This window comes from Aptenodytes patagonicus, chromosome 25, assembly GCF_965638725.1.
Source record: "Aptenodytes patagonicus chromosome 25, bAptPat1.pri.cur, whole genome shotgun sequence".
NCBI classification, from domain to species: Eukaryota; Metazoa; Chordata; class Aves; order Sphenisciformes; family Spheniscidae; genus Aptenodytes; species Aptenodytes patagonicus.
Genome location: NC_134973.1, coordinates 5,908,674 through 5,936,671, shown reverse-complemented (window position 1 = coordinate 5,936,671; position 27,998 = coordinate 5,908,674). Strand labels below are relative to the sequence as shown.

At 43.9% G+C, this 27,998-nt stretch overlaps 2 protein-coding genes across 4 annotated transcripts in view; one reads left to right on the top strand and one right to left on the bottom strand.

Moving 5' to 3' along the window:
• Nucleotides 1-25,849, bottom strand: LOC143170975 (uncharacterized protein KIAA1958-like). The gene is made up of 6 exons (XM_076359696.1): nt 25,665-25,849; nt 25,404-25,495; nt 25,206-25,362; nt 14,498-14,597; nt 4,877-6,068; nt 1-1,651 (listed from the first exon to the last, which is right to left on the bottom strand). Exons 1-6 carry the CDS (start codon nt 25,847-25,849, stop codon nt 804-806), a joined length of 2,574 nt encoding a protein of 857 aa, XP_076215811.1. The 3' UTR covers nt 1-803.
• PTBP1 (polypyrimidine tract binding protein 1) overlaps nt 25,845-27,998 on the top strand; it is a 31,520-nt gene continuing 29,366 nt past the window's right edge. For all 3 annotated transcript variants that reach the window (XM_076359650.1, XM_076359649.1, XM_076359648.1), the window contains exon 1: nt 25,845-25,945. Coding sequence is in view for 2 of the 3 variants with exons in the window: in XM_076359649.1 (XP_076215764.1) it covers nt 25,938-25,945 (8 nt within the window). In the remaining variant the exon portion in view is untranslated. The remainder of the gene's footprint in view (nt 25,946-27,998) is intronic.

Below are 27,998 nucleotides of genomic sequence, written 5' to 3'. Positions count from 1 at the left end.
TGAGTAAAATGTTCTTTTATTGGGTTATGTCAACAATTCAACCCAACAACTTGACTGGACTGTAAGACAATATATTGACTGCATAGTACTTGAACAGCTGGAAAAAAGTTGACTACGTCTACCAAAGTGTATTTATGTAGCTATATTTAGCACTCTGGGGAAAACACTTACCATAAAACCTTTCAACGCTGTCAGCCATTTTAAGCAACTTTTTAAAACACAGTCACAAGTTCTTACATCTACAAATCTTTCACTAAGAAAAATGACATAGACCTTGTTGGAAGCGTTCCTGTGAGATATGGATCAGCAGTTGGCAAACGTGGCATTTCATCATTCTCCTTCCACCCCAGAACTAACTCGTGTTACTTATCTTTTTACGATAGGCTTATACTACAGACTAAATACTGTTCACAAGTGTCAGCTCCCCTAAATATGAGTGCAGCTTAAACTCCTAGCCAAGCTATTCAGCTACTGAGCCCTCTCCATGTTAACATTAGCTATTTTATCATGTCATTAATAATACAGAATAGTAAATTGTTTTGCAAACGTGAAACCTAAGATTCTCCTATTTATTTAACTTACTGAATTATCAATTCCATTAATAGAAAGAACAATAGAAGTTCTTCACTTAACCTGGAAGCTAAGGTGATGCAAATTTGTAGATTACTTATGTTCTAAGGTGAAACTGAGGAGAAGGATGTTCTCCTCAACCTATACTAAATATTGCCACTTAAACCTTTCAAAGGCTACTTTGAAACGTACTCCTATCAAAAAGTGGCACAGCAGAAACTAAACAGGTACCTTTATTTCTTGGACTTCTTTACAGGTCCTTTGACTTGCTGGATAATCACTTTCAAGATCTTTTCCATTTTGGCTTTTGTCAGTGACTTTCTACAGTACCATATTTGGTCCCATATGGAGCACAGAGGCTTGGGAGCTAGATAAAGTGGATCGTAGTCATGAAGCATATCCAGTGGCCTCCTCTTTGCATACTCCTTATAATCTGCGACTGGACAGCTACCTGGATTGTCAGGCTTGGCAAAGAGACGTGGACCCGACTCCCCTGTACGTACCTCTGCACTCAGATCATCCTTCCACTCCAAGTACTCTAGCTCTCCCTCATTCTTTTTTAGCACAAGCTGTCCCCAGTACACATTATGGCTCCGACTATGTGTACTTGCCCCAAACCCCCTAATGATATTTGTGAACATGAGGTGCAAAAAGCCGTGAGGGTGCGTCTTACTTAAAAGTCCCTTCTTACGAAGACTTTCCACATCTTCATCTGTCAGGTTCTCCAAAATATTCCACTCTCCCTCTCTCTCTTTTTGAGATAGGTGCTGATGTTTTAGTTTCAAGGCTTCCTGAGACGCTCTGAATTCCAACCCTTTAACCACACTGTACTCATAGTTGTGATCCTTGAGGTATCTCTCTATGCTGCTCTGAAAGAAGTGCAAAGAACTGGCAGAAAAATCTGTGCCGTTCTGTCTCTTTGCAGAACTGTAGAACGAGGCCAGGTAATTATCGAGGTCTTTGGGTGGCAGCTTATAGATCTCGCGCATTTCAGAAGGGCAATGTAAAACCAGCCAGTCTTTGAAAATTTTTATATCGCCAGCGTTGCGGTTTCTCTTCTTCTCCCACTTCTTCGACACATCTAAAAGATAAGACACAGCTTTGTGGACAGCAAGAACTTACAAGGAGATCAGTGAAATATAAGGAGATGCAGAATAATGTTCACCTTCCTTCTAAAAGTAATTCAGAGATTATGGGACTTTGGTAACTCCCTTCCTTTAAAGCTTTGGTTTAGATCCATGTCCTCAACAAGCCAGCCAGCACCATTTGACAGCGCTAGCCTAGACAGGGAAAGGACTGCCTCCTTTCTTGTTCTTTCTCACCTGGCTGGTGAATCTGCATACTACCATGTAGATAAACTTAAGATATTCTTTCTTTTTGGATTATGTTTAAGTGGGAGAGAATGAGTTCCTAATGAGATTTAATCACTGAATGCCACTGTGGGGTAGAAAGCATTGGTGCAAGTTCTATGGGCCTTCTCAGACAGCAATATAGGACTGGAGACCAGACCTGTCACTGATGGCTTGGCTTGACATTGAACTTCACTCTGGCTGATTTTTGGAGTTGACTCCAAGTGTGCTCGTAGGCCCACACCCGTGGGACCAGCCGTGTAACCAGTGGCTGCAGTCCTGAGCCTGCAGTGCTGGCTATGAAGCCCAAGCAACCCAAAATGGACTGGATGTACTTTCATCAATTTGCAACTACTCTGGTGTGTATTTTATGGTGACTGCAGGGGCCAAACTCTGCTCTGTTAAAATAGATGGGAGTTGGCCTGTACGTGGATCTTGTGATCTGCCTCGGGACTAAGTAGCATCCACTTCATATGTTCAAAGTGTTGTATGATACAGTTTGTATTATGCAAAATACACTTCAAAGCATTCTTCTTTACAAAAATCTCTTCAGGCAGGAGAACTCTCATTGTGAAATAAAAACATTAACTAAAGTTAGGGGTAGACAGTGAGGGAGAACAAAAAGATGAGTAAAAGTGTAATTTTTTTTTTTTTTTAAAGGATTGCCAGGATTCCAGTTGGGTTCTCTCTCAAGTTGCTATGGCAATACCACATCTACCTAGTTTGATGTAGCATGAGAAATTAATTCTTTGGATTGCTGAAAAGCTCCATCTGCTCGCCTGTGACTCTTCCAGGGCTGAAGAGGGGTAGGTTGAAAAGGATTCTAGAGCCAACATCTAGAGATTCCCCTTCTTGCACCAAGTTATTTTATACACGCTTAGCTGTTATCTTAAAATGCTGCGGCTGGACTGAGGTGGATTCTACTGATCCCTGTGCTGCCGTTTTGGTTTTTTTTGCTTGTTTTGTTACTGACTGCTCTATGTGAAGAGATGAATGGCTTCTAAACCAATACATGCAGAGGCCTCACTTGAGCCATAAGCCATTTATCTTGGCAGAAACGGCTACTACACAGACATTCCCAGATGAATTCCCAGTCCCTTCTGATGATATATGTTGCCAATTACAAAAATAGTCAAATAGTGTTCACAAAGAACAACTGTGCCAGTTTGTACGGTTGTGGCTCCATAAGGAACACGAATGTCTGTAACCCTGAGTCTATTCAGGAATACTAATGGTGCTTTAAGTGTCCACCCATTGTGTTACAGACAAACCCCAAAATACTATTTCAGTAATCTCTCTTCTTCTGAAGGACGCTGTCTAGTCCCCTGCGCTGCAGAAACCTGCAGTAGACTGTTGCTCTTTAATGTTACAGCTAGTTGAGATAGATAGGTTATTATTTCAGCAGAGAAATAGGTATAAATGTCTGGTGCAGTGGGACAGGTGTATTTGGGGTGGGAGGGGGGGCAGCGTAGTTACAGCCCTGCCCTCCTGCTAGGGAGGAGTTTTGGAGATGCGGTCAGTCGGGAAGCATCCTGCGTGGCCACAGGGCAGTGCCACAGCAGCTCTGCCAGGCTGGGCACCTGGCGTGCCACGGACAAGGCCACGGGGCTGGACTGTGACTGTGGGAACAGAACAGGTTTTGGGGAATATGAAATGGGATTCTCATACTGAGCATGTGGAAGTGAGACACACACTGTTGGGGGCTGCTTCTCAGTTAGATGGAGCCAAGGCATTAAGCCACTGGATGGAAAACATATACTCTTACTCTTTGAGGCAGATTTTTAAAATATAATTCAATGTTACACCTAGATACTAGCAGATAAAACCACAGAACTGACTAGTCGGCAGTTTACTTGGTATTAATGTGAAATAGCACCTGCAGGCACTCAAATCATTACAGATGCAAATTTTGTGGCTTTACTATAACATCTTTAAAAACCTGGACATTTGCATTCTATGTGAGGTGTTTAATCATTAGGTTAAATAACATATATGTACCTGGCATTAAGGCTCCAGTGTATTATACACACCTATCCTAAAATATGATCATTGTATTAAATGAATTAAATCAATTCCATTGATGGCTTCCCCACTACTTGCAAGAAACTAGCATAGTTTTGATAATGTCCAAACACTGCACATCAGCTGTTCCTTCTTGTGCAGATGGTATCTGTTTTATAGCAGGATTAAAACAGCCGCAAGCTAGGCTTCTAAAATCTTCGTCAAACAGTATATTCTTATGATATGCAAACATTTAAAATGCACTCTCTGCACGGCTTAACCTTGGTACTGAAAGTTCCCTAGTAAGCAGTGTATCTTGCAAGTTAATGTTCGAGCAATTATAACCCTCCCCACTCCAGCAGGATTCCAAGGACAGCGTGTATGAAAATCTTAAAATTCTTAAAAGCACTAAAGCAATTTGTTTAGCTCATGTAATTTAATATGCAGGACTGAAACTTTGCTCCCATTGCAATCTCTGGGATTTTTGCCATTGACTTTGGTGCAGCCAGAGTTTCAGCCACAATTTCTCTGTTTCACTGCTTTAAAAGTTACTTCCTCTTGTTTTCTTCTCTTGATAGCCAAGTTCCCATCTCTGGCTCCAGTTTCTCACAGGGACTCTTTTAAGTACAGCCAACATACTACGTGGTGATAGTAAAATGAAAGACCAAAGTATTCAAACTGGGTAGTTATGGCTGGGCTACAGTCAAGTACACATTTGGGTACCTCAGTGAATGGCATTATCTGTTGAAGTGCTGATTCAAGGGAGGAACCTTTTCCATCCCTTTTAGTAGAAACAGAGTGCCCCAAATCAGAGGCGTTTACTTAGATGCTACAATACAGATTTTGGCAGCTATATGAACTCACCTTCCTTTAAATTAATTTTGGGAAAGTTGATTAGTAGAATGCACCCACACACCCACAAACCCCTCCAGGAATAAAACTCCAGACTCTCTTACTTTTGTTTGAAGATGCAGGTGAATGGTCTGCATTCTTGCTCTCTGGACTCAATGAGGCTGAAAGATGAGGTGCATGCCCAGATCCTGATGGTTCACTCTCCTCAACAGGGTTTTCAGTAATGTTCCCACTTAAGCCTATACCTGGTATGCTATGCTCAGGAGGGCTCAGCTGGAGTTGCTGCTGGACATCTACAGTGGCTTCAAACTCAAAGAATGTGACGGAGGCAGGTGACTCGAGTTGGGCCTTTGCTTCAATGTTGGAGACGGGAACAGATTTTAAATGTTCTTTTGGTATTGCTGATCCAGCGGAATTTCTTGCTCTAGAAGTTTCGGTTATGGACCCTGCAGGATTAAGAGGACCTAACCTCAAGAAGCTTCTGTCCAGGCTCTCTTGATTGCTGACAGGGGACTTTAGAATGCAGGCAAGAGTTAGGGGTGGCTTTCCTATGGGTGCGAAGCCAGATGTTTGGGTGGCTGTCAGCTTGTTAAATGCCATCTGATTGCGATGCATTTGCAAATCTACCTCAGCAGTCACACCTTTAATTGGTGATTCTGACAGAATATTCTGGTTGATTCTGTCTCCTTGGTGGTCTTCATCCGATATACACTGTTCTTCATCAGATATGATTTGTAGATCTTCGTTACTTTCTAGCTTCACCTTATGTCTGTCAGTTTTGACCTCACCACCAGATATTGACAAATGCTGCTCCGCTGCAAAGCATGCTATTTTGCTACTTTTCCGATTTTCTCTGGGTGATGGTTCATTATGTATTATGTAGACTGTGTCGTCTTTCTGCTGAGTGACCCCTGGAGATCTGCTACATGACCCTGTGCTAACAGCATCTGCTTTAGCCCTCTCAAAAGATGGGGTCATCCTGAACCTCTTTTCATCTAAATTAGCTTCCCTTGATGACACCTCAGAAGATACTAACCTCTTTCTCTTTTCTACAGCTTCAGTCTCTTCTCTGCTTCTGACATATAATTTTCCACACTGCCAGTGATACGCATGTCCAACTCCACATATCCACAGAACAGAATTGTCCTTGGTAGGATGACCCATGTTCTGCACAATTTCCAAGGCTGGGATTTGATTGCATATGGTCCCATGAGTGTGTGCCCAGGTCACAAGATTGGAGAGATCCATGCGAAGTGAACTGGCATCACTGCACCTTCCATCACCGACACTCTCATTCTGTAAAAATGTGTTGGAGATAAGTGAAAGCTGATGTGCATAAAATAGCAGTCCTGGGGCCTGTTTCTAGCCCTGTCCCAACAGAGCAATAATTGTAGATCAGTGACTCCTCTCATGATTCTTTTTAAAAAACAATTTGTTCATTCTTTAAAATAAGTAAATGTGTCCACTTTGAAGACCTGGAGGGTAGCTTGTGGGCATGGTCCTGGAATGATGAATTTATTATAGATATAACTTACGCGTACCTATGGGCTCTGAGTCCTGATCAAGTAGCTCAGCTTAAGAAATTATCATACCTCAGCTGAGCCACAGTAGCTGTTCATGTGCATGTTCTAAACCCACAGCATAACAGAGATTAACACTCTCACTGAACCACCCCAGCAGCAACCTTAGCTCAGCTAATGGAAGGGTAACTTGCTGAAGTGTAGTGCTCTGCTTGCAAGCCTGAGTTCTGTGATCCGAGCAAGCTCGTACCCATGGCCAATTCTGTACTCACTTATGGAAAATAATAAGGGAAAGTGTCAGGAATCAGCTCCTCAGTCTCCCGCCTCCCCATGGCCAACAGGGCTCATACTACTTTCGTTTGTCAAAATGGTAGCACTACTTGCATCAAAGGGAAATTGGATATACGAAGAAGTTGTTTGTGGGATGCTTTTCAGAAACTAAAAAATGGACCTTGCATCCACATATCTAAAACTTGTTCTTAAAAAATCTACAATTTTTAATGCCATAATTGATTTTGTTTAGAAACAATTGTCTATGGTATCATTTATGCTATAAAAGAATACTTACCATGCTGCTGTTTTCTATCTCACTGAGCCTTCTCTCAAGTGGAGATCAGTAAGTGACTGTTTGAATATTCTTTCTTTCTCTCAGAACCTAAAATAATCATCATAGGGGTGTGTGTGTGTCTGTGTGTGTGTATATACATATATATTAAAAAAATCTGGCTAGCAGATGCAACTAAATTTTTTCAATGCTCAGTCCAAAATAAATGCTACTGCGGAACATGTGCCTTCATTAAGGTGAGCTCCCATTGAGCTCAAATGAACTATATATAGAAAGCTTGACTTGTGTAAATATTTGCAGGATTAGCCTCTACAGTGTACCAATCAAAATTGAAACAAAATATAAATATTGAAAATAGAATTTTAAAAACCAGACTCTGCAAGATGTTCCTTTCAGCCCTGGCATTTTGAACGCAGGCTGTGGTTAGCAATCTTTACTTCTCCAAATAGTGAACTGCAGAAACAGAAGTACCAGAAATAGTGAAGCTAGTTCAGATTCTGACATTATCTGACTTTTCAAATAGTAAAAAGAAGAGGAAGTTTCCTAACTAAAGAGTTATTTGCATATGTAACTCATATTTACTAGAGACTAAATCTGAAATTCTCCCATCTGTTTTGAAACGTTCTGTGCGGTAGTCTAGAAAGTCATCGTCATTTCTGTGTAACAGGTTAGAGAAGAACAATCAGTCACATAACTTACCGTCAACATACATATTGCAAGAGAGCCAAGAAGCCTTATGATGCTATGTGACTGATACCGCGTGCATTTACAGTTCATAATGGCAGTCTTTGCTCCAGGCATCTTAGTCTATTATTAATTAAAAGCTTTGCATTTAGTGGTGGTAAAAGATGCCAGACTGAAAACACTGGATGCAGGAATCTTGTCTAAACTGGTTCTTTGAGCAACTCTGGCCTAAATGTGACGCGGCTTCCTGGTGAGAACAGGCGCTTGTTGGCTTTGAAGGTGAGCATGCACGTGCAGACAGCCCAGCACACTGTGAGTACATGTCCTCACCGGGTGCGTGAGCTCAAGCCTCTGGGTCTCCTGCTCTGCATGCTCCTATTCTCCGAGCAAGCTGCAGAAGATGGGAGAAGCCCATCCCAGCTGACAGATATAGGGCTGCTCTGTAATCCGTGAATGCGGTGTTTGTCTGCAGGGATTTATTTCACAGTGTGCTAGTCAAACTGAGGGAAAGCCTGTCAGTGCACAGGCAGGAAACTGCCAAACTGCAGAAGCCCTTTTGTGCACCAGCATCTGAGGCAGAGGCTACGCCCAGTGCCTTTAGTGCCCTTCCTCCACTGGCCGTACTTACCAGCTCCGCATGAGGTGGCAGGGCGAGGAGGGACCTGGGTGAGGCTGAGGAGCTTTGCCTGAGGAAGGGATGTAAGAGTGTGACTGGCCGGGCTGCCCAGGGGCGGCTGCCGCCAGCCCCATGTGCAGGGCGAAGCGTGGTGGCTGCTGCAGAGCTTGGCCAGCATCAGTGACATGAGGTGGGGATGTGGAAACCATGCAGTGGAAGGCCCTTACCCTCTCCCTCTCCAGCCTGGCACCAGGATGGGGTCACCTGGGGTTCCCCAAGGCCACTAACCCAAACCCCCTCACTGTCAGCAGGGCTGGTCTGAGGGGGCCTGGGGCACCCAAAGATGCCTGGCTGGCTGTGGGAGGGGGCAGCTGCCTTCGCCCTTCCCATCCTCACCATCCAGCAGCAGGGGCTTCCAGAGCAGGGTTGAGACCAACAAAACCCAGTGATGTGAGACTGCCTCTTGGCCAAGCTCCTGCACTGAGGAGGAGCCCTCTGGAAGGGTGTTTACAGGTGCCCTGCTCTGTCAGTTCCAAACTTGCAGAAACTAAGGGGCAGCAGAGTAACAGGCTGCTGAGCTCCAAGGCTGCAGGTGGCTGGGCACTTACCCACATGCTTAATCTTAAGTGAATGCTTCGATCCACTGGTGCCAAAGCTAAACATGTTTTGCTGGATGCGAAGCCTAAGTGAGTAAGCATGCAAAATCTTTGGGCAAAAGTTTAATTGTTCCAAGCAGGAAGGGGAAGGGAAAAAAAAAAAAGCCATGAAAGTGGTGTGGGCTTCCACGCTGCCCAGCACAAGGGAGCCTGTCTGCTGCCTGAGCGAAGCAGGGGTAATGACTAAAATGACAAATACCTGTATAACAATTAACGAGTGTTTGGTAGTTAGGCAAAGTCAGGAAAGGAAACAAACAAAAGCAAAGCATACAAGAACAGCCCTCTCTAACCTCAGGAGATAGGGCAGGGAACTACATGTCCCTTTCAAAGAGAAAAGCACAGGTCAAATCTCTCGCAGCACATCAGTTATACTTCCCCATGGGGAATGAACAGTAGGCATCGGAACCGCTCCTGTTTGGGGGTGAAACTGCTGCACGGCAGCACAGCTCTGGAAGGCCCTTCTGCACTTATGCTAGTATCAATCCATATGTTCCTTCTTATGGCTTTCTAATAATAGTACAGATAATTTTAGCCTAGAATGCTTTGCTGTTTGCATATGCTAGCTTGTGAAACATGCAGAGCTAGGATTTTCAAAGAATTTTCGAACTGAAATCCGCTGCTTGCTTTAAACAAAAAACAGACCAAAAAAACCTATTTTAAAGCAGCAAATGCATTTTGAGCTCTTGACCTCTGTTAATCTAGGTGTTGTATAGGATCTACTGTCACCGTGATCTCACTCCTAATGAATCAGAAAACAGGGTTGGAAGTCACCTCAAATGGCCATTTCAGCTGTCCTCATTCCTCACAGAAAAATGAGCTCTGCCCAAACTTCTCCTGAGAGGTGTTCGTCTAACCTGTCTTCAAACCTTCCAAGGACAGAGAATTCACAGCCTATTCCTGGGCCTCGCTGTGCCTCAAAGCTGAATGTAAACTTAGGGGAGAACTGTTTTTCCCCTTCTGAAGTCAAAGAGAGTTTTATCTTCAAGTTCAGCCTGTGTAATTCCTCCCTAACGGGCTGAGCTGCTTGGACAAACTAAACTTTCATGCCAATAAGTTGGTGCTTACAGTTAGTGTGGGAAAAGGTAATAGAAACGGAAGCTCTGCATGGTCATAAGGCCATGAAATTACTGACTTGGCAGATGAACATCTTGATTTCTATCACAGGCATCTTTAAATGGAATGCTTTTATCTCTCCTTATCTCCAAGCACATGTTTTCCTTTTCCTGATCTCTTTGAGAGGAAAAAAAAAAAGCCTTTTTTCTCTTGATATTTAGTTCCAAATAAAGGCTCTGGTAACCAACTAAGGATACTTCTTCAGCCCACTCCTGCTCTCATATTTACATCAGTTGAGAGCACCTCCAAAGAAACTGTCAAGCAGAATGAGTCTGAATTTACAGTTACAACTGAGTGGGGGGGAAAAAAATGAAATATGTATTTACCCACAAAGGCTGAACTGACATATTTTTCATCTCTTCAATTAATAAAAATCCATCTTGACCATTGCCACAATTTTTACCTGCTTCCAACAAAACCAGGATCCCTGTGGGGGAGGGTTCTGGGGTTGGGGTTTGGGGGCTGAGTTTTGTTTTGAAACCTTGTGTCTGGTTCTGTATCTGCATGGCTGTGAGTGATGCAGCATTTTAATTATCTTCCCAGTAGAGGCTCCCATCTGATAATGGACACTGTGTATGCAGGACCCACACCTTTGTGCAGAAAAACAGGACATTCCAAAGCTGTACGGTAAATGTTTTCTTTTAATTTTTTTAACCCATAGGGAGTTAGTGCACTAATATAACCTATAGTTAAGTGAATTCATGGTCATTAGAGGGGGAAAAAAGTTTAAAAAAAAAAATCTGCAAGATTTTGCTTTTTCATGAGTCTGATCTACACAGTAAGCTTTTAAGATGTCAGCACAGCATATGCTTATTTTACCTCTGTATTCAAGAAAACGTGGCCAAGTAATTTCAAAGAAGTCTACAGCATTTCAGTGGAGCTCTTAAAACTCAAGGCTGACTGAAAGCATTGAAATGCTTATTCCCTTTTAAGACTTTCTGTGTCTAGTTTCAGCCCTTGGGGGGGGGAAACCATACTCAGCACTTCCTGAAAGTGATTCTCTTGTAAGGTCTGTTGAACACAGGTACCTGGAATCACCTGAGAATGTAAACATCTGAATCTTACTCTTTTTACATTTCAGTGGACTCTGTGCAGCATTATGGTATGCTGAGGTTCTCTGAAACCCTCTGTGACATACACAGGCTTATGCAAGCAGGATAACTAAATAAAGAAACTAATTGTATAGGCACTGAAAGCCCTTTAACCACTTTGTTCCTGTCCCTCCACCCTGTAGTAGTCCTAGCTATGTTTCTCTTAAGTCTTATAATGTCTATTTCACAGATTAGAAACCTGAGGCACACACAAAGCAAGTAAATATGAGTGCTTTGGCTTTTCAGCTCCAGATAAGACAGTGCAGGAAACGGGAACAATCCTGGTAGGAAAACAACAGGATACAGAACACCAGTTCTTAAACTTGACACCCGCCCCCTTCCCCCGGCATGGATTGTGTGCTCCTGCTCACTTGAGAAACACTTACTGGAGGTGGAGGGACATGGGACAGCTGTAAAATACACATATGGGAGGGGGCATATTGCCAGAGAGCTGCCAGAAATGGAGTGAAGGACACTGACGGGGGGATGTGATGTCTGGGGCAGGAATGGGATGAAGCTGTACTTAAACACATCTGGTTGCAAGACGGGAGTTGAGAGGAGAGCAGAAGTAGCTCATGGCTGCCAAAAATCATTGAGCTTGTCCCACCACTTCTTAGCAAGGGCCTTTGGGTGGATTAATCATTTCCCAGCACATCGTTTTTCCTGTTCTCTGCAATGTTTGTTTCTCTCCTCCCCCTCCCCTGTACAAGAGCCTTCTCAGCACCTCTTCAGCTCTTTTCCTCTTCACCATGTCCTTCCACCAGTACCTCTTGCCCTACTTCCAGAAATACAATTCTCAAGGTATATTCTGTACTTGCTACAGGGTGGCCTTCCTCCATTTTGAGAGATGCTCCCAGAAAATAATATCCAGTATATCTGATGGAGGGCAGGGTCTAATTGCATGTACCAGCTCTGAGCGAGAGAAGAAAGACTGCTGTTAAATATTAGCCTACAGCACCACATTCTTTAAACAAGAGCGGTTTTTGTTCAAAGAATCGGACACAATTTTTTTCATGAGGCCTAATTATCTCTCCTCTTGAGGGGTCTGCATTACAGAGCTGCTGTCCTTGTAATGTAACTGTGAGCTCTAAATCAAGTCTTCTTAAAAGAGCTAATAAAAGCCACAGCCAGCTGGCAAAGGATCACCTGGTCCAACAAACAGTAATCAACCACTAAAAACAGCTGTAGTAAAGGAAAAAATTAATTTAAAACCATGAACTTCTATAAATAGGTCCTAATATTTTATTTCCCCAGGAAGAAGTGGGAAAGCTGAAATTAGTGAAGGGCAAATCTGTTACTTGGGCAGGAAATGCTATGTCAATAATAGTGTTAGTTACCCTGTTAACGCTGCCATTTGTGAGCAGCGTCACACTTAGGGTTAGTGCTGTCAGGGGAGAGTGGGCCATTATTTTCCGTAACAATTTATATGCAGGCTGGTTTACTTTTTCCTTGGATTTTTTATTTTCAGTCCTGCACTATAGATGAGTATATAATTGTATCAGCATAGAACTGACTGTGGCAACTTGCTTTGTTCCCCAGCAGCCATTTGTACTAAAATGATCTTCTTTCACTTAATAAATGGAAGATGATGTCTGTTGGCAAGAAGGCACTTGTAGGAGTGTTTGCTACTCTTTTAATTGCTTCTCTTGCTATTTGTGGTATTTTTCATAAAGCACAAGCTTTGCCAAACGTGGGATAACATCATCATCTCCTACTATAAAAATCACTTTTAATCCTCACAGTTTCGTGGAGTTTGACTGCAACAGGCTCAAAAAGAAGACGGGAATGATGTAAAACTTGGATTCTTTTCTGTTTCTTTTCTCTACAACCTGGCCCTGGGGATGGATCTGGCTGCCTCTGGCAGCCGGAGCCAGCTGCCCGCCGCTCGGTCCCCGGCAGAGGGTGCTCGGCCACCGGCCACGCGTGGCCGCCCCGCCTGGGCCCCCGCAGCCGGCAGCCCTTGCCGTGGGCCGGGGATGGCCGACAGCAGTGTTCGCTTGCCGTTCCCACCTCTGCTTTCCTTGCCGGGCCCACACCAAAGCCCTGCCCCTGACCCAGGCTCCGATGCTGAATACATACTGCTATTACTGCAGGGGTCAAGGTCCTCTTACATTTGTATTTAGGGTGAAGGCACTATCCCAATGCACTTCCTTATTCCTGCCAAAGAACCTTTGCACCTGGAGCTCCAGAGAAAGAAAACAGCAAAAATGTCGTGCAAAACTCTCAACATAGATTTACTGACCTCTCAATGTGCCAACTTTATAGGAAACTCGCTATCTTACTGCTAAAAATACAGCACAAAAATGCTGACCGGTAATGTTGCCTTAGCCAAGTACAGAAACTTCTCCATTTGCAGTCCTTGGAGCAGGGATAAGGGTGTTACTGTATCTTTGGTTCTTTCAATGTCTGTTCTGTTGATGGAATTCTTTTTATATCAAACGGCAAAAATCAACATCCCGTTTGGGAGTTTGCTAAGGGGAAGTTGCAGATCTTATTTGTTTAATTTTATTGTCGAAGTGTTTATTGCAGTTTTATGTATTTCTGAGCAGCCTTTTGAAGTTTAACTAGAGTCATAGTGTGGCGCACACCATTTTTTTTCTACTATCTGCTAAACTGAAATGAAATAACCAGTGCTGTAAGCTGGAGGACACGTCACCCAAAGTTTCAAAGACTGAACTGTGAGTTGGGGCCTAGCATCCATTCCTCTTTGTTTGATCTAAGCCAAAACACTCTTTCCTTCTGTTCTGCATCACACATTACCTATCCGCGAACCAGAGGTAATGTGTTACTTCATAACACGCTCTGGATGAAGTGTGGTAGAAATTTGTTATTAAATAGTATTTGTGGTGAATCTGTGACTTGTAATTAGACGTAATTGTTCACAATGAGACGTAGTAACCTACTTTTTTACGATACAGAACAATTTTAACGACTGACACCTCAACTCATTCCCAGGCTGGAGGATTTCACCTTTTTAGAAGCACTTTAAATCCGTGGTGACTCAGTCTGGGGGTGTATGTGGAAGTCAGTTTCGCTAGCAACAGGCAAAGAGCTAGCTCTCATTTTTACATCTCAAGTGTTTATGAAGGTTTGCTGAGGATGTGCTGGGAAAAGGCTCCTGGAGGTAGAAGACATAACTTCGATGGTAAACAAAGAGGAGGGAAAGTTCCCTCTGTGTGGGATTACTTTTTACAATCTCCGCTGGGGTCTCTCAGGTAGATGCCCACAGCTGGCACAGGGAAAGCACAGGAAAACCCAGGGTGCGGTGCCCGTGTAAAGGAAAGGCGCTTGTCTCTCACAAAACACATCTTACAAAGCAGTACCCAAGCTTTCTGGCCACAGGCAAATTCATTAGTTCATGATATCTGGCCACGCTGATAAGATATTTGGGAGCCTTGCAGGCTTCCTACCTGTGGAGCCTGTGTTCCTATTCAATTTTCTACTACTGTCCTTGTTTTGAAGTGCTGCCCTCTCCCTTACCTCCTCCAAGGTCACGCAAAATGCTTCAGGAAGCCTCCCATGGAGCACAGCAGTCTGTAGAAGGACAAGAATCTCACTGGCACCTAGAGGACAGGAAAGCCTAGGAAATAAGGGAGAGAGAAGGCATTAGTTATTTAGAAAAGTGATCTTAAAGCAACCTGAAGATCCCTTGTGTGGGATGGAAGCAATAAGCAAAAGGCTCTGCCCTGAGTGCTGAGTCTGCACTCCATTTTATAGGTTCTGAACGGCATGCTTGAGGCAGGAGCTGGGATCGGCAGTATCTGGAGAGGCACCAGTAAGAGGCAGTGGCTCCCCGTTTCTGTCTCCCACTTTGAGTGCTGCATTCAGCAGGAGCTGAGAGCCTCGTAGATGAAAAATACCACAGATGGATGGCATCTTGCCTCTTGGGAGAGGCAGCAAAACCCAGCATTGGCACACCTAGCTGCTACTTTGGAAAAGAAAAATACACTCTGGCATAGTATCCACAAGAGGTTGCCAACCCTTGTCCTACAGCAGTGATAACAAGCAAGAGCAAACAATTAAGCCCACTCTACAGATTCAAGCAAAACTTGAGCCAACAGTGGGTTTGGATCTAGAGTTCTCTGCTGAAATTGCCCTGAGTGCACAAAAGGCACTTCTGAAAATACACTTTGGAAACTTTGTCCAAGCCTGCACCACAAACCCAGCTGTCTCTTACTGGATCTTCTAGCAGACACTCTCAGATGACTAAGGCATCAGTGAATGCTTCTTAGAAAATCACCTAGGCTGCTGGCTCCCTGAAGCCTAAACGGGTACCTCAAAATAGCTATCTGTGCCTGGCCAAGCTCTCTGGAACACAGGCCTGGCTATTAGAGGACTGGGTCACTGCCACAGCCATGATGCTCTGTTTACATAAAATCCTTTTTGTTCCTTTGGTGACCACATGTGTACTTAAGTCCTCACGACAAAACTTAGGAGGGAAGAATCTTGCTAGCTGACTTCTAGTTGTTGCAGAAGTAACTGGTCAACTCGCAGTATGAAATTAAGTCTTTTCTCAATAAATGAAGTATCATTTATATTTTTGTAAGCCCTGACCTTAAAGCAAGAAAATTTGGCTGAAGGTGCCCGTCTGAATTAAACTTAGCTCTGTAAGACTGTTTCAGTTCATGAAAATCATCCTGTTGGCTTTAGGTGCTTGCAGTACATGAACAGCAGGGAGTCAGTCAGCGACAGATCTCCAGCACTTAAGATGTGCCACTGGTTCTCTCCTTTCTAACTAGCCCAATCATTAGGAGTGTCTTTTGTACAATGTTGATGATGTGCTTTTAACAAGAACACGTATGAATTAAATGGCGTTTAGAAAACGCACGGTGTGCGTGCAGACCAGGTAGCTGCACATAAAATTGACAGTTCTGCAAACAAGGAGCCTTTTGTGCCTCTGTGTTTTGGCTACCCATTAAGGCCCTGTGGCTGACGGGGCTGACATAAAGCACCCCTTGCACAGTGCTCTCTGTCATCACCCTCTGCATTTGCTGCCCCAGTATCTGAGCATCTTACCAAATTAAATATTAAACGTTCTAAAGGATATTGTTTCTTTTGTTCCTTTGGCAACTGAGATCTTGAGTGCTCTCAATTCTCCCTGACTTCCCATTTTGCAGGTTCATGTCTCAATGTTCTTTTAATGCTTAATTTAATACTCTGGAGTTCTTACTACACACTCATGTCTGTTACACAGAAAATTTGGTGTACAGTCTACTAGACAAGGAGATAGCTATTTAACGAGCAGCCATCTCTCATCAGCATCCAGACCCTAACCTACAAAGATGAAAAGTGCTGTGGGGAAGAGGTGGACGGGCTGTGCAGCGGTGGCTGGCTGGACAAGAAGCCGTGTTTATTCTTAGCACCAAGGGTCACACCAAACCCTGCCACTGATCACAGTGACAGCTCCTTACATTAGCCGCGGGGAGCGCTCACTTTCAGAGACCTGCTGTAACTATATAAATAATATTTAAAAGTGGTCGGTCTCTGTATTAAAACACCAGTTCTAGGATACTGGATGTAGGTCACTGTTTCTTTTCATACACTTCCAACTAGTTTGATCAAATAAGAGCAACTCCGTTTTTAAGCCTGAAATCAGAATGTGAGATTTCTTAACATTTTCACCATCTGAAACACAAGCAAGTCTTCATGCCACAAAAGCAAAAACCCCTTAGCTTCGGGAGCAAGGCTTCCCTGCACTGTTTCCATTGCGTAACATCCTTCACGAACATATGGGCCAGCAAACAGAAGACGTCCGCTGCATAGTTACAGCACTGACAAACCAATTGAACCTCAGCAGCTGCCACTGGGGAGATTTCATTCATTCCCAGTATTGCCTTTTAAACTTAAGTGGCACTGGAACAAACACATCTTTGATCCAAGTAGGAAATCATTTGGAGCTTTGTGTTTAATAGAGCTGAAGCCCTGGGAAAATGATGTCTTTATTAGCCTGTATGACAATGCGGGCCTCATGGCAGGCACACAGCGGTTTGACATGACAGTCCTCTTACTTTCTCAGATGTATTTGGACATATTTGTTCTTGAATCAATGTAGAAACAAGGACTTCAATTCAGCTGCGCTGCTGAAGCGCCTATAAACGGCATGCATGACATCAAAAAGTATTCAGGAAGGGGAAGAGGGAGCACAATTTTGCCAGTTCCAAAGTAGAGCTGGTATGTCTCTGTATTTCTGTCCTTGTGCTACTTCATGCCCTTTTTGGGGTCACTTGTTTCTCCCTCATCTCCAGGGGAATTACTGCACTAATCAGGGTGTTGCATACTCAAATACAGAGGAATATACATGGCCAATACTGTGCTATATACACTTATGTACTTAGGTATGCCTCTGTGTGTGCATATACCTTTAGATAATAGGACACCTCTTCAAATGTTGCTGAAATTTCTACCAGTACATTCGCTGATATAATTTAATGAAAAATACTAAAAAGCCATGTGAAGAATCTGGTAAGGATATATTTTGGTGTGTTCCAGGCATGCATATTATAACCTGCAAGATTAGAATAAATCGTGCTCTGACTGGAAGCCTAGTGAGGAGGAGGTAGTGGTATGTTGCCAGCTGCATGTTCAATGTGAGGTTTTTCTCTCCTGCTATATATTAGTTGTGATGCTACTGTATGAGCTAATCAGTGCAAGGCCTAATTATAATTATGCTCCTCTTCCTGAATAGAGCAATGTCTATTTAGACCCGAGTACATACCCGGGCATGTTATGGGGATATTCTTAAAGGACACCAGCCCTTTGCTGTGCATCACGGTAAAGAAGAAAAAGATTGACACCTTATACTGAGGCAAAGGTAAATATATCTTCGCAAACTTTGCAACAGTAAGCTTACTAAGACAGCAGTAAGATCTATAAAATATTCAGTAACGATTCATGGAAAGTAGTCACTAAAAATTCCTAATTCATTCACTTGCAGTAGTTCATTGACTTTGGTTTGGCAATATAGTTAAAGAAGCTGTCTGTGTTTTCTTCCTAAAAAGATAGTGTTGGGACTATATTCTAAAATATTGTCTTGCTGTTATTTTTTTAAAAAACTATTCCCCTGGATCCTTCAGAAACTACTTAAATGCTTCATTTCTTAGAAGGTTGCTTTAGAAATGCAAGCAAGAGAGTTCCCAACAAAACCACTTTATCTTATTCGCTGGTGGAGGTAATCGTAAATACTATAAATCTAAATATTACTCTTAGCTACAAACAATTATATCAACTGAGAAATGAAAGCTGGCTCACACACAGCAAAATCCGACATGCTTACAGTAAGACAGCAAGCAGCTTGCAGATATACACATCTAATGGAGAATTTCTAGATGCTCTGCATGTGTATCCCTATCTCTTTTAGGGCCCCTTTTTTCATTTAAATGAACTGTGCTCAGACTATGAAATTCCCCTGTCTGGAGTCATCTAGCGTCTGTGTAATATCCATTTAAATGGCAGATGCAATGGAAGACAACCTGACGACAGAGGACATAGGTGATGAGCTAGCATTTCAGTGAACAATACCTCAGCCTGACAGGTGAGTGATGGAGAAGCTTCAGAAATAATGCATGAGCTTCAGGCTCCCTGTCCACGTTAGTCTGTTACAGTGCTGCTCACCTGGTAGCTGCCATTTCATTTACCATTGATCTCTCTTACAATGTCAGCTGCGCTGCTGGAAGAACTAGTATAACACAGCAGCCTGATAATGGACTTGGGAAAACCAGGTTACTGGTGTGCTTTTGAGAGAAACAGGCTTTCCGGTTCTGTGAGTTACGCAGAGCCCTCAAGGTTGCAGCATGAGTGAGACCTCTTTGAAAACCTGCTTGCTGAGCCATCAAGACCCCCTACGTGGTTTATTAGGAAACTGGCACCATCATTAGAGGGTAATAAAATAAAATCATTGTAAGGAAATGAAAAAGCATTCCAGTCCATTTCTGAGCAGATTTGTAGCATAGGAAAGCAACTGAACTGCACTAATCTTTCATTGCAAAAAATGCCCCTGAATAAAGAAAAAAGAAATGTAGAACTGCAGCTACAGAAGAGAACAGAAATTATGTTTATCTCCCTGTCCTAGGATAGCACGGGGAGATGTGCTTGTAAGGATGGTTGTTTGTATAAATAAATGTTCATTCTTGGCAGTGGAATGCAAACTATGCTGAAGGGCTGGAAACAGACCACTTTGTAAAGCTGAGGCCAGAGTAAGGGAAAGATGAAGCGAGGTTGTGGGGAGGAAATTCACATTCATTTTTAGCAACTTGGAGAGTTTCTCAAGCATGTTTGACATTTTTAATTATGCTGATGCAGAGCCTATTCCAAGGACAAAAGAAGTCAGGATTACAGGATAAACAATTAGGAAATTTCATACCAGCCGGCTAGGGGTAGTGTTGCCTGTGGGTCTGGAGACTTTGCTGAAACAGAGAATCATCTTTCATACTTTCTAGACAGATGGAATTTGAATGTCTTGCAAAATCTTCACCTAGGTCAGGAGACTCAGGTCGTGGTCTTACAAACTTTTATCAAAGGCGTGCTTTTTGATAGCCCACATTAGACAGGAAAGAGATTAGTCTGAACTGCTGCTATTTGTCCAGGCTTTCCTGCAAGGTTTCCTGAGAGGGTAGGAAACAATCTTGCTCTGTTTCTATCAATTGTCTCAGAATCTGTAACTTTACAATGGAAAATAAAACTGAAATTTCTTGTGGAGAATAAGATCAGCTCTATGGTATCAAATCACAGAGTCATGGCCTGTTTGTCCGTTTTCCATGCTCAGAACATCCTGCATCGTGACCGCAGCATCTCACTTTACGTGTGAACCGGTGGTAAAGAGCTTAACATGCTTGCTCGCCCACCTTCCTTTCTGAAGAATTTGCACAAAAATGTACCTACATTTTAGTTTCTGTGTCAAGGGTGATAGGTATATGGCATTGGAATGGCAAGAGTTTCCCATTTGTTGTTGAGCAGAAATGTTTCAGAAACATCATACGGGAGTGGTTTCTAGTGCACACCTGCTCTATTTGCCTCAGACACCCTGCCTCGTGTGCCCATACAGGGGCTGCTACTGGCACTCCTAAGATGAGTATAGTTGAATAGGAACCTGCATTCTCTTTGAGATAATGGAAAGTCACAGAGGAGGTATCCAGCTTTTAGGCATGAATAAATCATTAAGGGTATGAATCATTCAGTGATCATCCCTACAACATGTGCTACATTCAGACTCAAGAGGCAGTATCCCTATTGTGTGGATTTTCTTCCAAAATATTACAGATGTATGACAGGCTAATGAATCTAAATATTCAAATGAAATGATGGGAAATAAGATTAAAAGAATAATTTTAAAAATAGCAGGAGTTGTGATACCTCAAGCTGGCATTACAATGGCCAGACACTCTTTTAACTTGGTGGCGTTGTTGAAGCAAGCTGTCCACAACAGTTAGAATCATGATGTGAAGTATGAATAAATAGTGGCTCGGGAAATTGGAAACACAGGTTGGAGGAAAGAGCTGGAATTATGGGCACAGAATCAATACAGAAACTGATTCAGTCTTCTAGTAACCTGTGTCTAACACAAAAAACCAATATGGGCATTACCTGGGTTTCTCAAATGCCAATATGCAATCTTGGTACCACTTATTAGATAATGCAAATTTTCTGGGCTTAGATATGTGTGGTAAGATCAGTACCTTTGCCCTATGGTGCTTTTTTTAACATTCCATTTATCATGAGCTGAAGTGGGTTGAATTAAGAGAAGAATTGGGTTGCAATGACTGCAAGGATGGCACTGTTAAATCTGTATCGCTGTAATTATTTTAATTCCACACCCCAAAATCACAGAACCTATGGCCCAGGTAAGCAGGGGCAAGCCACGATGCCTAAGCAACCCAATGCTGACAGTTTATTATCTTAGAAGGCTGCAGTGAAGAGTTGCAGTTCTGGTGTAAGTTGCTGGCGGTATAATCAAACCATAGATTAATCCACACCACTCCAACACAGAGTGGAAGAAAAAAAAAAGTCCTGTGTTGAATAGCCAGGAAATGGCTGGTTCATCCTTCACAGGAAATGAGTCACCCAAAAGCATCCACGAGGAGCAGCGAAGACAGGGAAGCTCTGAAATAACATGGACTGATAACAGAAAAACGCATGCAGATAAGTCTCTCATTTTGTCACAGATTAGAAAGAGGGAAAGAAACGTAAAATGTGAGCTCTTGTGATTATACTTGAAATTTTAAGTTGATATAACTACTCGCAGCACAAAAAAATACCTGTAGATATAGTCTGGCAGTCCTGTTAAAAGGTGAAATCAGAATGTGCAATGGCAACGCTAATAAAAGTTCCAAGTGCAGATATACTTGCCTGCAAAGTGCTTTTCAACTTTGTCACTGGAAGGGAGGCCTCAAATTGCTGTGGTGGCACAGCTGTCAAAAATCCAGCTTAGGGAACTTGTAAGTTGGTTAGAAACATTTACTTCTATTTAATACTGAAAGTATATTAAGCTCAATTCCAAACCAATTTATTTATCAATTACCGATTGGTACACTTTTTGATAATACTTCATGCTGCCAAACTCTTAGGATCATCATAGTATCAAAAATACTCCCCTTGCTAACGATATATACTGCTTGTAAAACCACAAATCTGCAGTTAAGAAATGAACTTTCCGCAAGCACTGTAACTAACTTAGCCAGCTCTCCAGCAATCCTCCGTGTACCCACACCTCTTCCTCCAGTAACCCCAGCTTTCTGCCTGTGTGGCTTATGACTTCCACCTATGATACTTCTGGTCCCTCTCCTTTCCCTTCCCTTAGGTATGAGCTGAGTGAGAAGATACCGGTGCTCTCAGTGGTTTTGAGCCATGTGTGAACTGGCTGGCTGATCAGAAGCCATACGTGTCTTTTTGTTGGACTGATAAATGCAGCAGTGAGTTTGCTCCTTCTCTGCTAGCTCTAGACTAACCATTTCCAGAGCTGTGATGTGGCATCATGAATGATGCACAAAAGAATGTTCTGGCATCCTAAGATGTTGCTAAAGCTGCAAATACTCTTTTAAACAAAACAGCCATGTTAATTGAAAGGGGTTTAAAATAAATGAAAGCAACAAAAAGAAACAAAAGTATTTGAAACAGCCCCTGCCCCCCCAAGTTTCATTGGGACTATATTAGTAGCGAAGTTATATATGAAAGAGTTTCCTGGCTTAGGACCTTGCAGGGTACTGTGAATAATGGGGGAGGAGGGGAACTTGCAGGAAAACAACTGTCATTAAAAACAGTATCTAGGATATACCATTATGCACAGTAGTTTGGGTTCCTGAACAGAGACCATATTTTAGGAGGGTTCTTATTTTCAAGTCACTGATAGAAACGTTGAGTGGAAGAGGAAGGAGAAGGGGAAAAAAACTGCTAGTTTGCAAAGGAACATAGTTACGGAGAGAAGTGTCCTGTGAACGAGGTACAGGCTTCAGAGCTATTTTAAAAATACAAAAGAAAAAAGGCAGGAAAAGGGTCTTTTTTGTTTCAGAGGGTTTTTCTTCCCTGCCTGGTAAATTAAATTCAAAGAGATAACATAGGCAGGAAGGGCTTAAAAAGAGAAAAACCTGGGTGTGTCCCGCCAAGGCCTTTCTAGCAAGTGAGTAACCAGAGCCTGGGGGAGGGTGGGACCATTTTGCTGGATTGTACAAAAGAAGCTGATTCATATTTTTTCCCTTCTCCGTCCTCTTTTTTTTTCACATGGCCATTTTCATGTGGGTTTCTTTTTCAAAACAAACAAAAAGATATACAGAGGCAGGTCTTTCTCCCAGCTGTTTTTTTTTTTTATAAAGTATTATTTTGTTCTTAAATACATTTTCCTGTTTGGCCCAGAGAAAGACTGTGCATTACCTAATAGTAAGTATCGTTAGTCAGTTTGCTACCATAGTATCCAAAAAGACGCTGTCTAAAAAAATCTGTTAATGTTACAGGAAAATGTCTGATAAAATGTTGCATAATCATCATTTCTGCTAGGACTGTGGAAAATCCGAGTGAGCTTGCACGAACCTTAAAAGAGTCTTTTAAGTTAGACCACAATTGCACAGGAGAGGTCTTTGAAAAGTAGTAATTCTTTGATGACATCCACCTGTGTTTGCTTTTCCAAAGATACCTGAAAAGCAGCTGGGATATCTGCACATGCAATAAACTAATGTCAAAAGCCACTAGAAAATCATATAATGTTCTTACGAGTGATCAGTATCTAGCATTAATGATTTTTTCCAGTGTCTTTGCATCATGTTCAGGGTACCCTTCTTTAGGGTACACTTCTTTACAAGTGGACAGAAATATCCCATATCAAAAAAAAAAAGGAGTGATTCTGTCTCCATACCATCCTCTACTATGGAGGGATTTCTTACTTACAGTATATAAAAGAGATTATTCTGAAGGGAAGATGAAGTGAAACACCTCCACGGGAAATACAGCTTAAAACAGGCATAGTTCAAGAAAGTGCATTGTGGCTTGTGAGATGGGAGTTAAATTCCTGCTCTGCTTTGATCAAATCACTTTATCTCTCTGGCTCTCAGCTCAGCAACTCTAAAGTGGATCACATAATCACATCATTTTCCCATTCTTTGCCTCATCTAAGTTGTAAATCTCTTATCTGTGGCAGAAGCTGAGCCTTTCATATGTAGTACCTAGTAAAATAACTTCAGTTTCAGATGAGGCCTGTAGTCGCCTGTAGCAATAGGTAAGAACATACTTCTTCTCCATTTTAAACTTCACTGCTGGAACAAGGGCCAAATGGCTGAGGAGCCCAATAAACCAAAGATACGGAAATTAGAGTTACAGCTCTTGGTTAAGATCCAAGCTCAATGGAAGCTCTTGCGTTTCACAAATGGTGACAAGAGTGAGGCATTAAGTTGATGTCTGGTCCTGGCCACCAAAATATCTGAGCGTTGCCCTTCTCTCTGAGAAAAGGCGGCATCTGGCCATAGGAACCAAGACAGTAATACATGTTTGGGAGAAAATAATAGACGGTTTCACTTTTTTTCCCCCCCATATTCATGTGTCTAGTGTACACTTCAGAAAGAAATGAGAGTATAAAATGCATGTCTGTACCTGCCAAAGTTACGTGACGTTAAGCAGAAACACTGCCTAAGGATAAGACTCCGAATTTCATTTGCAGTATTTTTTAAAAATCTTTTTCTGAACCTTCACGTATGTACCACTGACACGGCTGTGTTACAGCTCAGGTGCTTCCATCAGTGGCACTGATCTATATTAGTGTTTTACTGTTTACCACTGACAATAGAGGCGGATTGGCAGAATCGTACAAATGTTTTCACAAAAATGTCAAAAGTGGGTGTGCTGGTGAGGTACGAAGGATCCCTTCTACAGTAAGACCAGTATTATGTTGCCTAGAAACTCTCAAAACAGGGTTGCAGCTAATGAAGCCAAGATCAATGTGAACTGGACATTTGATATTTGATTCAGTGCTACACAAGGGACTTGTAGCAAGGTCTGGGACAATTAATTCTTGTGCTGCAGTCAACAGATAGGGTTATGACAAGTGAGGCAAAGAAAATGAGTAATTGCTAGTAGAATTCCCAGTGAGCAAATATTGTCTATATTTAAACAGAGACACGTAGCATTTTATCTGTGGAAGCAAACTGCTTTACAGAATGATGTTAATGGAGAGGAACCAGCAATGTCCTGGTGGATGGGAGGAAGATCCTCAGACCTGCTCGGCCTCCATCAGGATCCCAGTCCTCGAGTGCCTGTTGCTGCACAGGAACAAAGTAAATGCACTGGCACCGTCTACAGCAGGAACTAGACAGACACGTGCTTCTCCCTTATTTTTTTTAGGGGCCTTCATCTTGTGGCACATGAACAAGCTCGACAATCATTTTTAAGGGACTACAGAAAATATCTAACACAAGTAAGTCTGTTGTAGTAGGCTTAAATTTACTATAGATGGCCCAGCACCTGAAAAGGAAATCTTCTAGACGCTTGAAAATCCCCAAAGATAGGAAATCTGTGGATTTTACCTGAATCTCTGCAGAAGTAAGACCTACAGGCAATGACACACATTAAGACTGAAACAAGCTTATCTAATTAACCACTGAGGTCCACCTGACTGGAAGAAGAGCTGTTTTGGTCAGCAAACGGTGTCAGGACTGTACCTTAGGAAAAATATTATCCTGATGCCTGAGCAGAGCAGGTAGGTGTTATGTCTTACCTCACAAGTTCTCTCTCTCTCTCTCTCTCTCTCTCTTTCTGGGTAATCTTTATCCTCAAGACATTAACTGCAATTAAACAGACTTTATCCTGTATCTTAAATAAAACTTCTAAGTGCTGTCTAGCGCCATTAAAAGTCCCCAGACTGGCAGTGCTAAATAATTAACCTAATTTCGGCGAGGAGCCCGCTTTCCCGTACTCGAGATGGCAACGGACGGGAGCGCGCGGCTTCTCTGCCCATAGCCAACATGGCGGCGGCGATTGGGCCGCTCCCGCAGGCCCCGGCCCGCGCTGCGGATGACAACACAATGTGCACGTTGGAGCCCTTGCCCGTATTCAAGATGGCGCCCAACGCAGTTATCCCATGCCCTGCCCCCAATCAAGATGGTGGATCCGTGTGGCATTTCGGCATCCTTCCCGCTCTCAAGATGGCTCCTCCCAGCCGTCTCCCTTCGCCTACCGAATCGCGCCGCGCACCGGCGCTTTGCTCCGCCCCTCATCCCGCCTGCAGCCAATAGGCTTCGCGAGGGGCGCCAGGGCGCCAACCCTCGGAGGCGGGCGATCCCCGCCCCTGCTATCAAGATGACATCTCTGATAGCCAATGGGGCGTTGGCGCGGGTGAGGCGGGCCGGGCGGCGCCGCCATTTTGTGAGTCTATAACACGGAGCGGTTGGGTTCGTTCCTGCTATTCCGGCGCCTCCACTCCGTTCCCGACGGGTCTCCTCCGTGTGCAATGGACGGGTGAGTCCCCGCCGGCCCGGGCCGCGGCACGGGCGGCACCGTGCCGGGGGCCGGGGAGCACCGTTGCCGGACCCTTCCCGGGGTGCGGAGGAGGGGGAGAAGGCGGCCGAGGTTCGGGACCCGCGCCGGGGGCTGGGGCGTTACCTGAGGGGGGGCGCCGAGGGTGCGGCCGGGCCGCCCGGCGGAGGCGAGGCGGGAAGGGGAGGGGGCGGTCGCCGGCGCTGCGGGAGGGGGTCTCCTGCGCGGGCCGTCCCCCCCCCCCCGGAGCCGCTCGCCGCGGGGGAGGGAGCGGGCCCGGGGGCGGGGGCCGCCGCCCCGACGCGGCGCCTCGTGCGGACCGTCCGCCGCGCGCGCTCCCGACGCCGCCCTCCCTCCCGCCTCGTGCTCGCGCCCGCTGGGGGGAGCCGCTCTGTGCCGGGGGGGGGGGTCCCGCCCGGGGGAGGCCGCCCCGTTCCCGCCGGGGCTGGGCGGGGGGGGGGGCCGAGGGGCCCGGCCGGCTGCGAGCGCCGCGTGGGCGTGCGGCTGCGGGGGGGGAGCCGAGCACGGCGCGCCTCCGTGGCGGCCCGGCCCTGCGGGGGAGGGGGGCGCGGGGTGCCGGGAGCGGGCGCACCTGGCGGGGGGGGGGGGGGGCGCGCACCCGGGGCTGGCAGCTGATTCACGGCGGGGCCTTGCTCCTATTGTCTGGCGCTTTCGCAAGCCGGGGGGGGGGTTTTCTCGCTGGATTTTCTTTTGTGAGCCGTTTTTCCATCAGCACAAGTTTTGCATCAGTTTCCAAGGAGCTGTAACGCTTTCGGGCGCGCCAGGAGGCTCGCTAGAAGTAAGGTGTTCCACTGCAGTGTTACCTGAGATCCGTAGGTAAAGCTGCAGCGGTAGAGCAGAGCTGTTCTCGTGCTCCCTCCTCTTTCTATTGTCCAGACCCGAACTCCTTCGAGATAAAACTTTCCTCCGTGACTGTTTGACTCGTGTAGTTTTTTCTAGAGCGCAACTCTTTTATCTTGGGTAGCATTGATTTCTCTTTAATCACCACCTCATCCGGTGTCTCGCTTCAGAAGTGTTTGCTTTATAACTGCTTTATCAAGGCAACTCTGTCAGAAATGAGGTCTCCATATTTCTCGTCTTGTATGGCCTATTTTTTTAGTGATCTGATTTTTGTTTCTTCTAGAGCAGAGTAGTTAAAATACTTCTAAAGGCCTCCGATTAAGCAGTTTGTTTTCTCAGAGCCTTAAGTACGGGAAGCCCAAATTAGTGCCTCCTCGCTTCTTGCCTCAGAACACTAGTCTGGTGAGAATTAGGCGTAGTCACATGTCTGTTTTTTTTTTTACACTCTGAAAAGGTGGTGTCTCAGTGTTGTTTTCATGTTAAAAAAAAAAATCGTGTCTTATTAATTTTTACAGTCCAGGGTACAGTTCAGGTTGCTCTGCTTGTTTTAACAAGTTGCTCATCATGTTGAATGATATGAAAAAAAAATCTTCAGCATGTGAGATCATATATTCTAATGGCAAAAATCAGTTTGTTATCAGCTGTCTTCACCGTAGTTACTAGGAAAGCTGGTTTACTTATAGTTGTTATTTTACTGTAGAAATTTCAGTATAACATATGAGTCTCAATTACCCATTGTCTTCTGAAGATCTTGGTGCATGTTCTGTTTACCCTGTGAAAGCTGTCTCCTGTTGAAACTTTGAAAGCTGCTTCTGAAAATGGTTTTACATTTTTGCCTAGCTGGCAGTGAGTGGCCTCTCTGGCTGCAGACTACTTCTGTCTGCTTCTTGCACCTAAAATGATAGGTAGCTGTGCTTTTCAAATGATCCCATTTGATTAAGTTGCTTTGTTAAAGTATGCAAAGAGTTCATATGGGAAATGCTGCTTTGGAAAATGACCTAGAGGTTTTACTGGTGCTGCTTAATTTTTCCCCTTATTGCGTAGGAATTATCCCATTCCATGTAAAAAGTAATTTTTATGAAAGGCTTTATTGCCTGTTCTTTTGGAAATGAGAAGAGTTTTGATCCCCTACTTAAGGTTGACATAGGACAAGAGAATGAAGCTTAAGACATGA

Bases quoted from the DNA above. Each gene is read 5' to 3' on its own strand.
- LOC143170975 (XM_076359696.1), bottom strand. From the start codon at position 25,849: ATGGCGGCGCCGCCCGGCCCGCCTCACCCGCGCCAACGCCCCATTGGC. The intron at 25,363-25,403 runs GTACGGGAAAGC...TAGGTTAATTAT, and splicing joins CCCGTCCGTTGCCATCTCGA to TTAGCACTGCCAGTCTGGGG. The intron at 6,069-14,497 runs GTAAGGGAGAGG...ACATTTTTACAG, and splicing joins TTTGCGTGACCTTGGAGGAG to AATGAGAGTGTCGGTGATGG.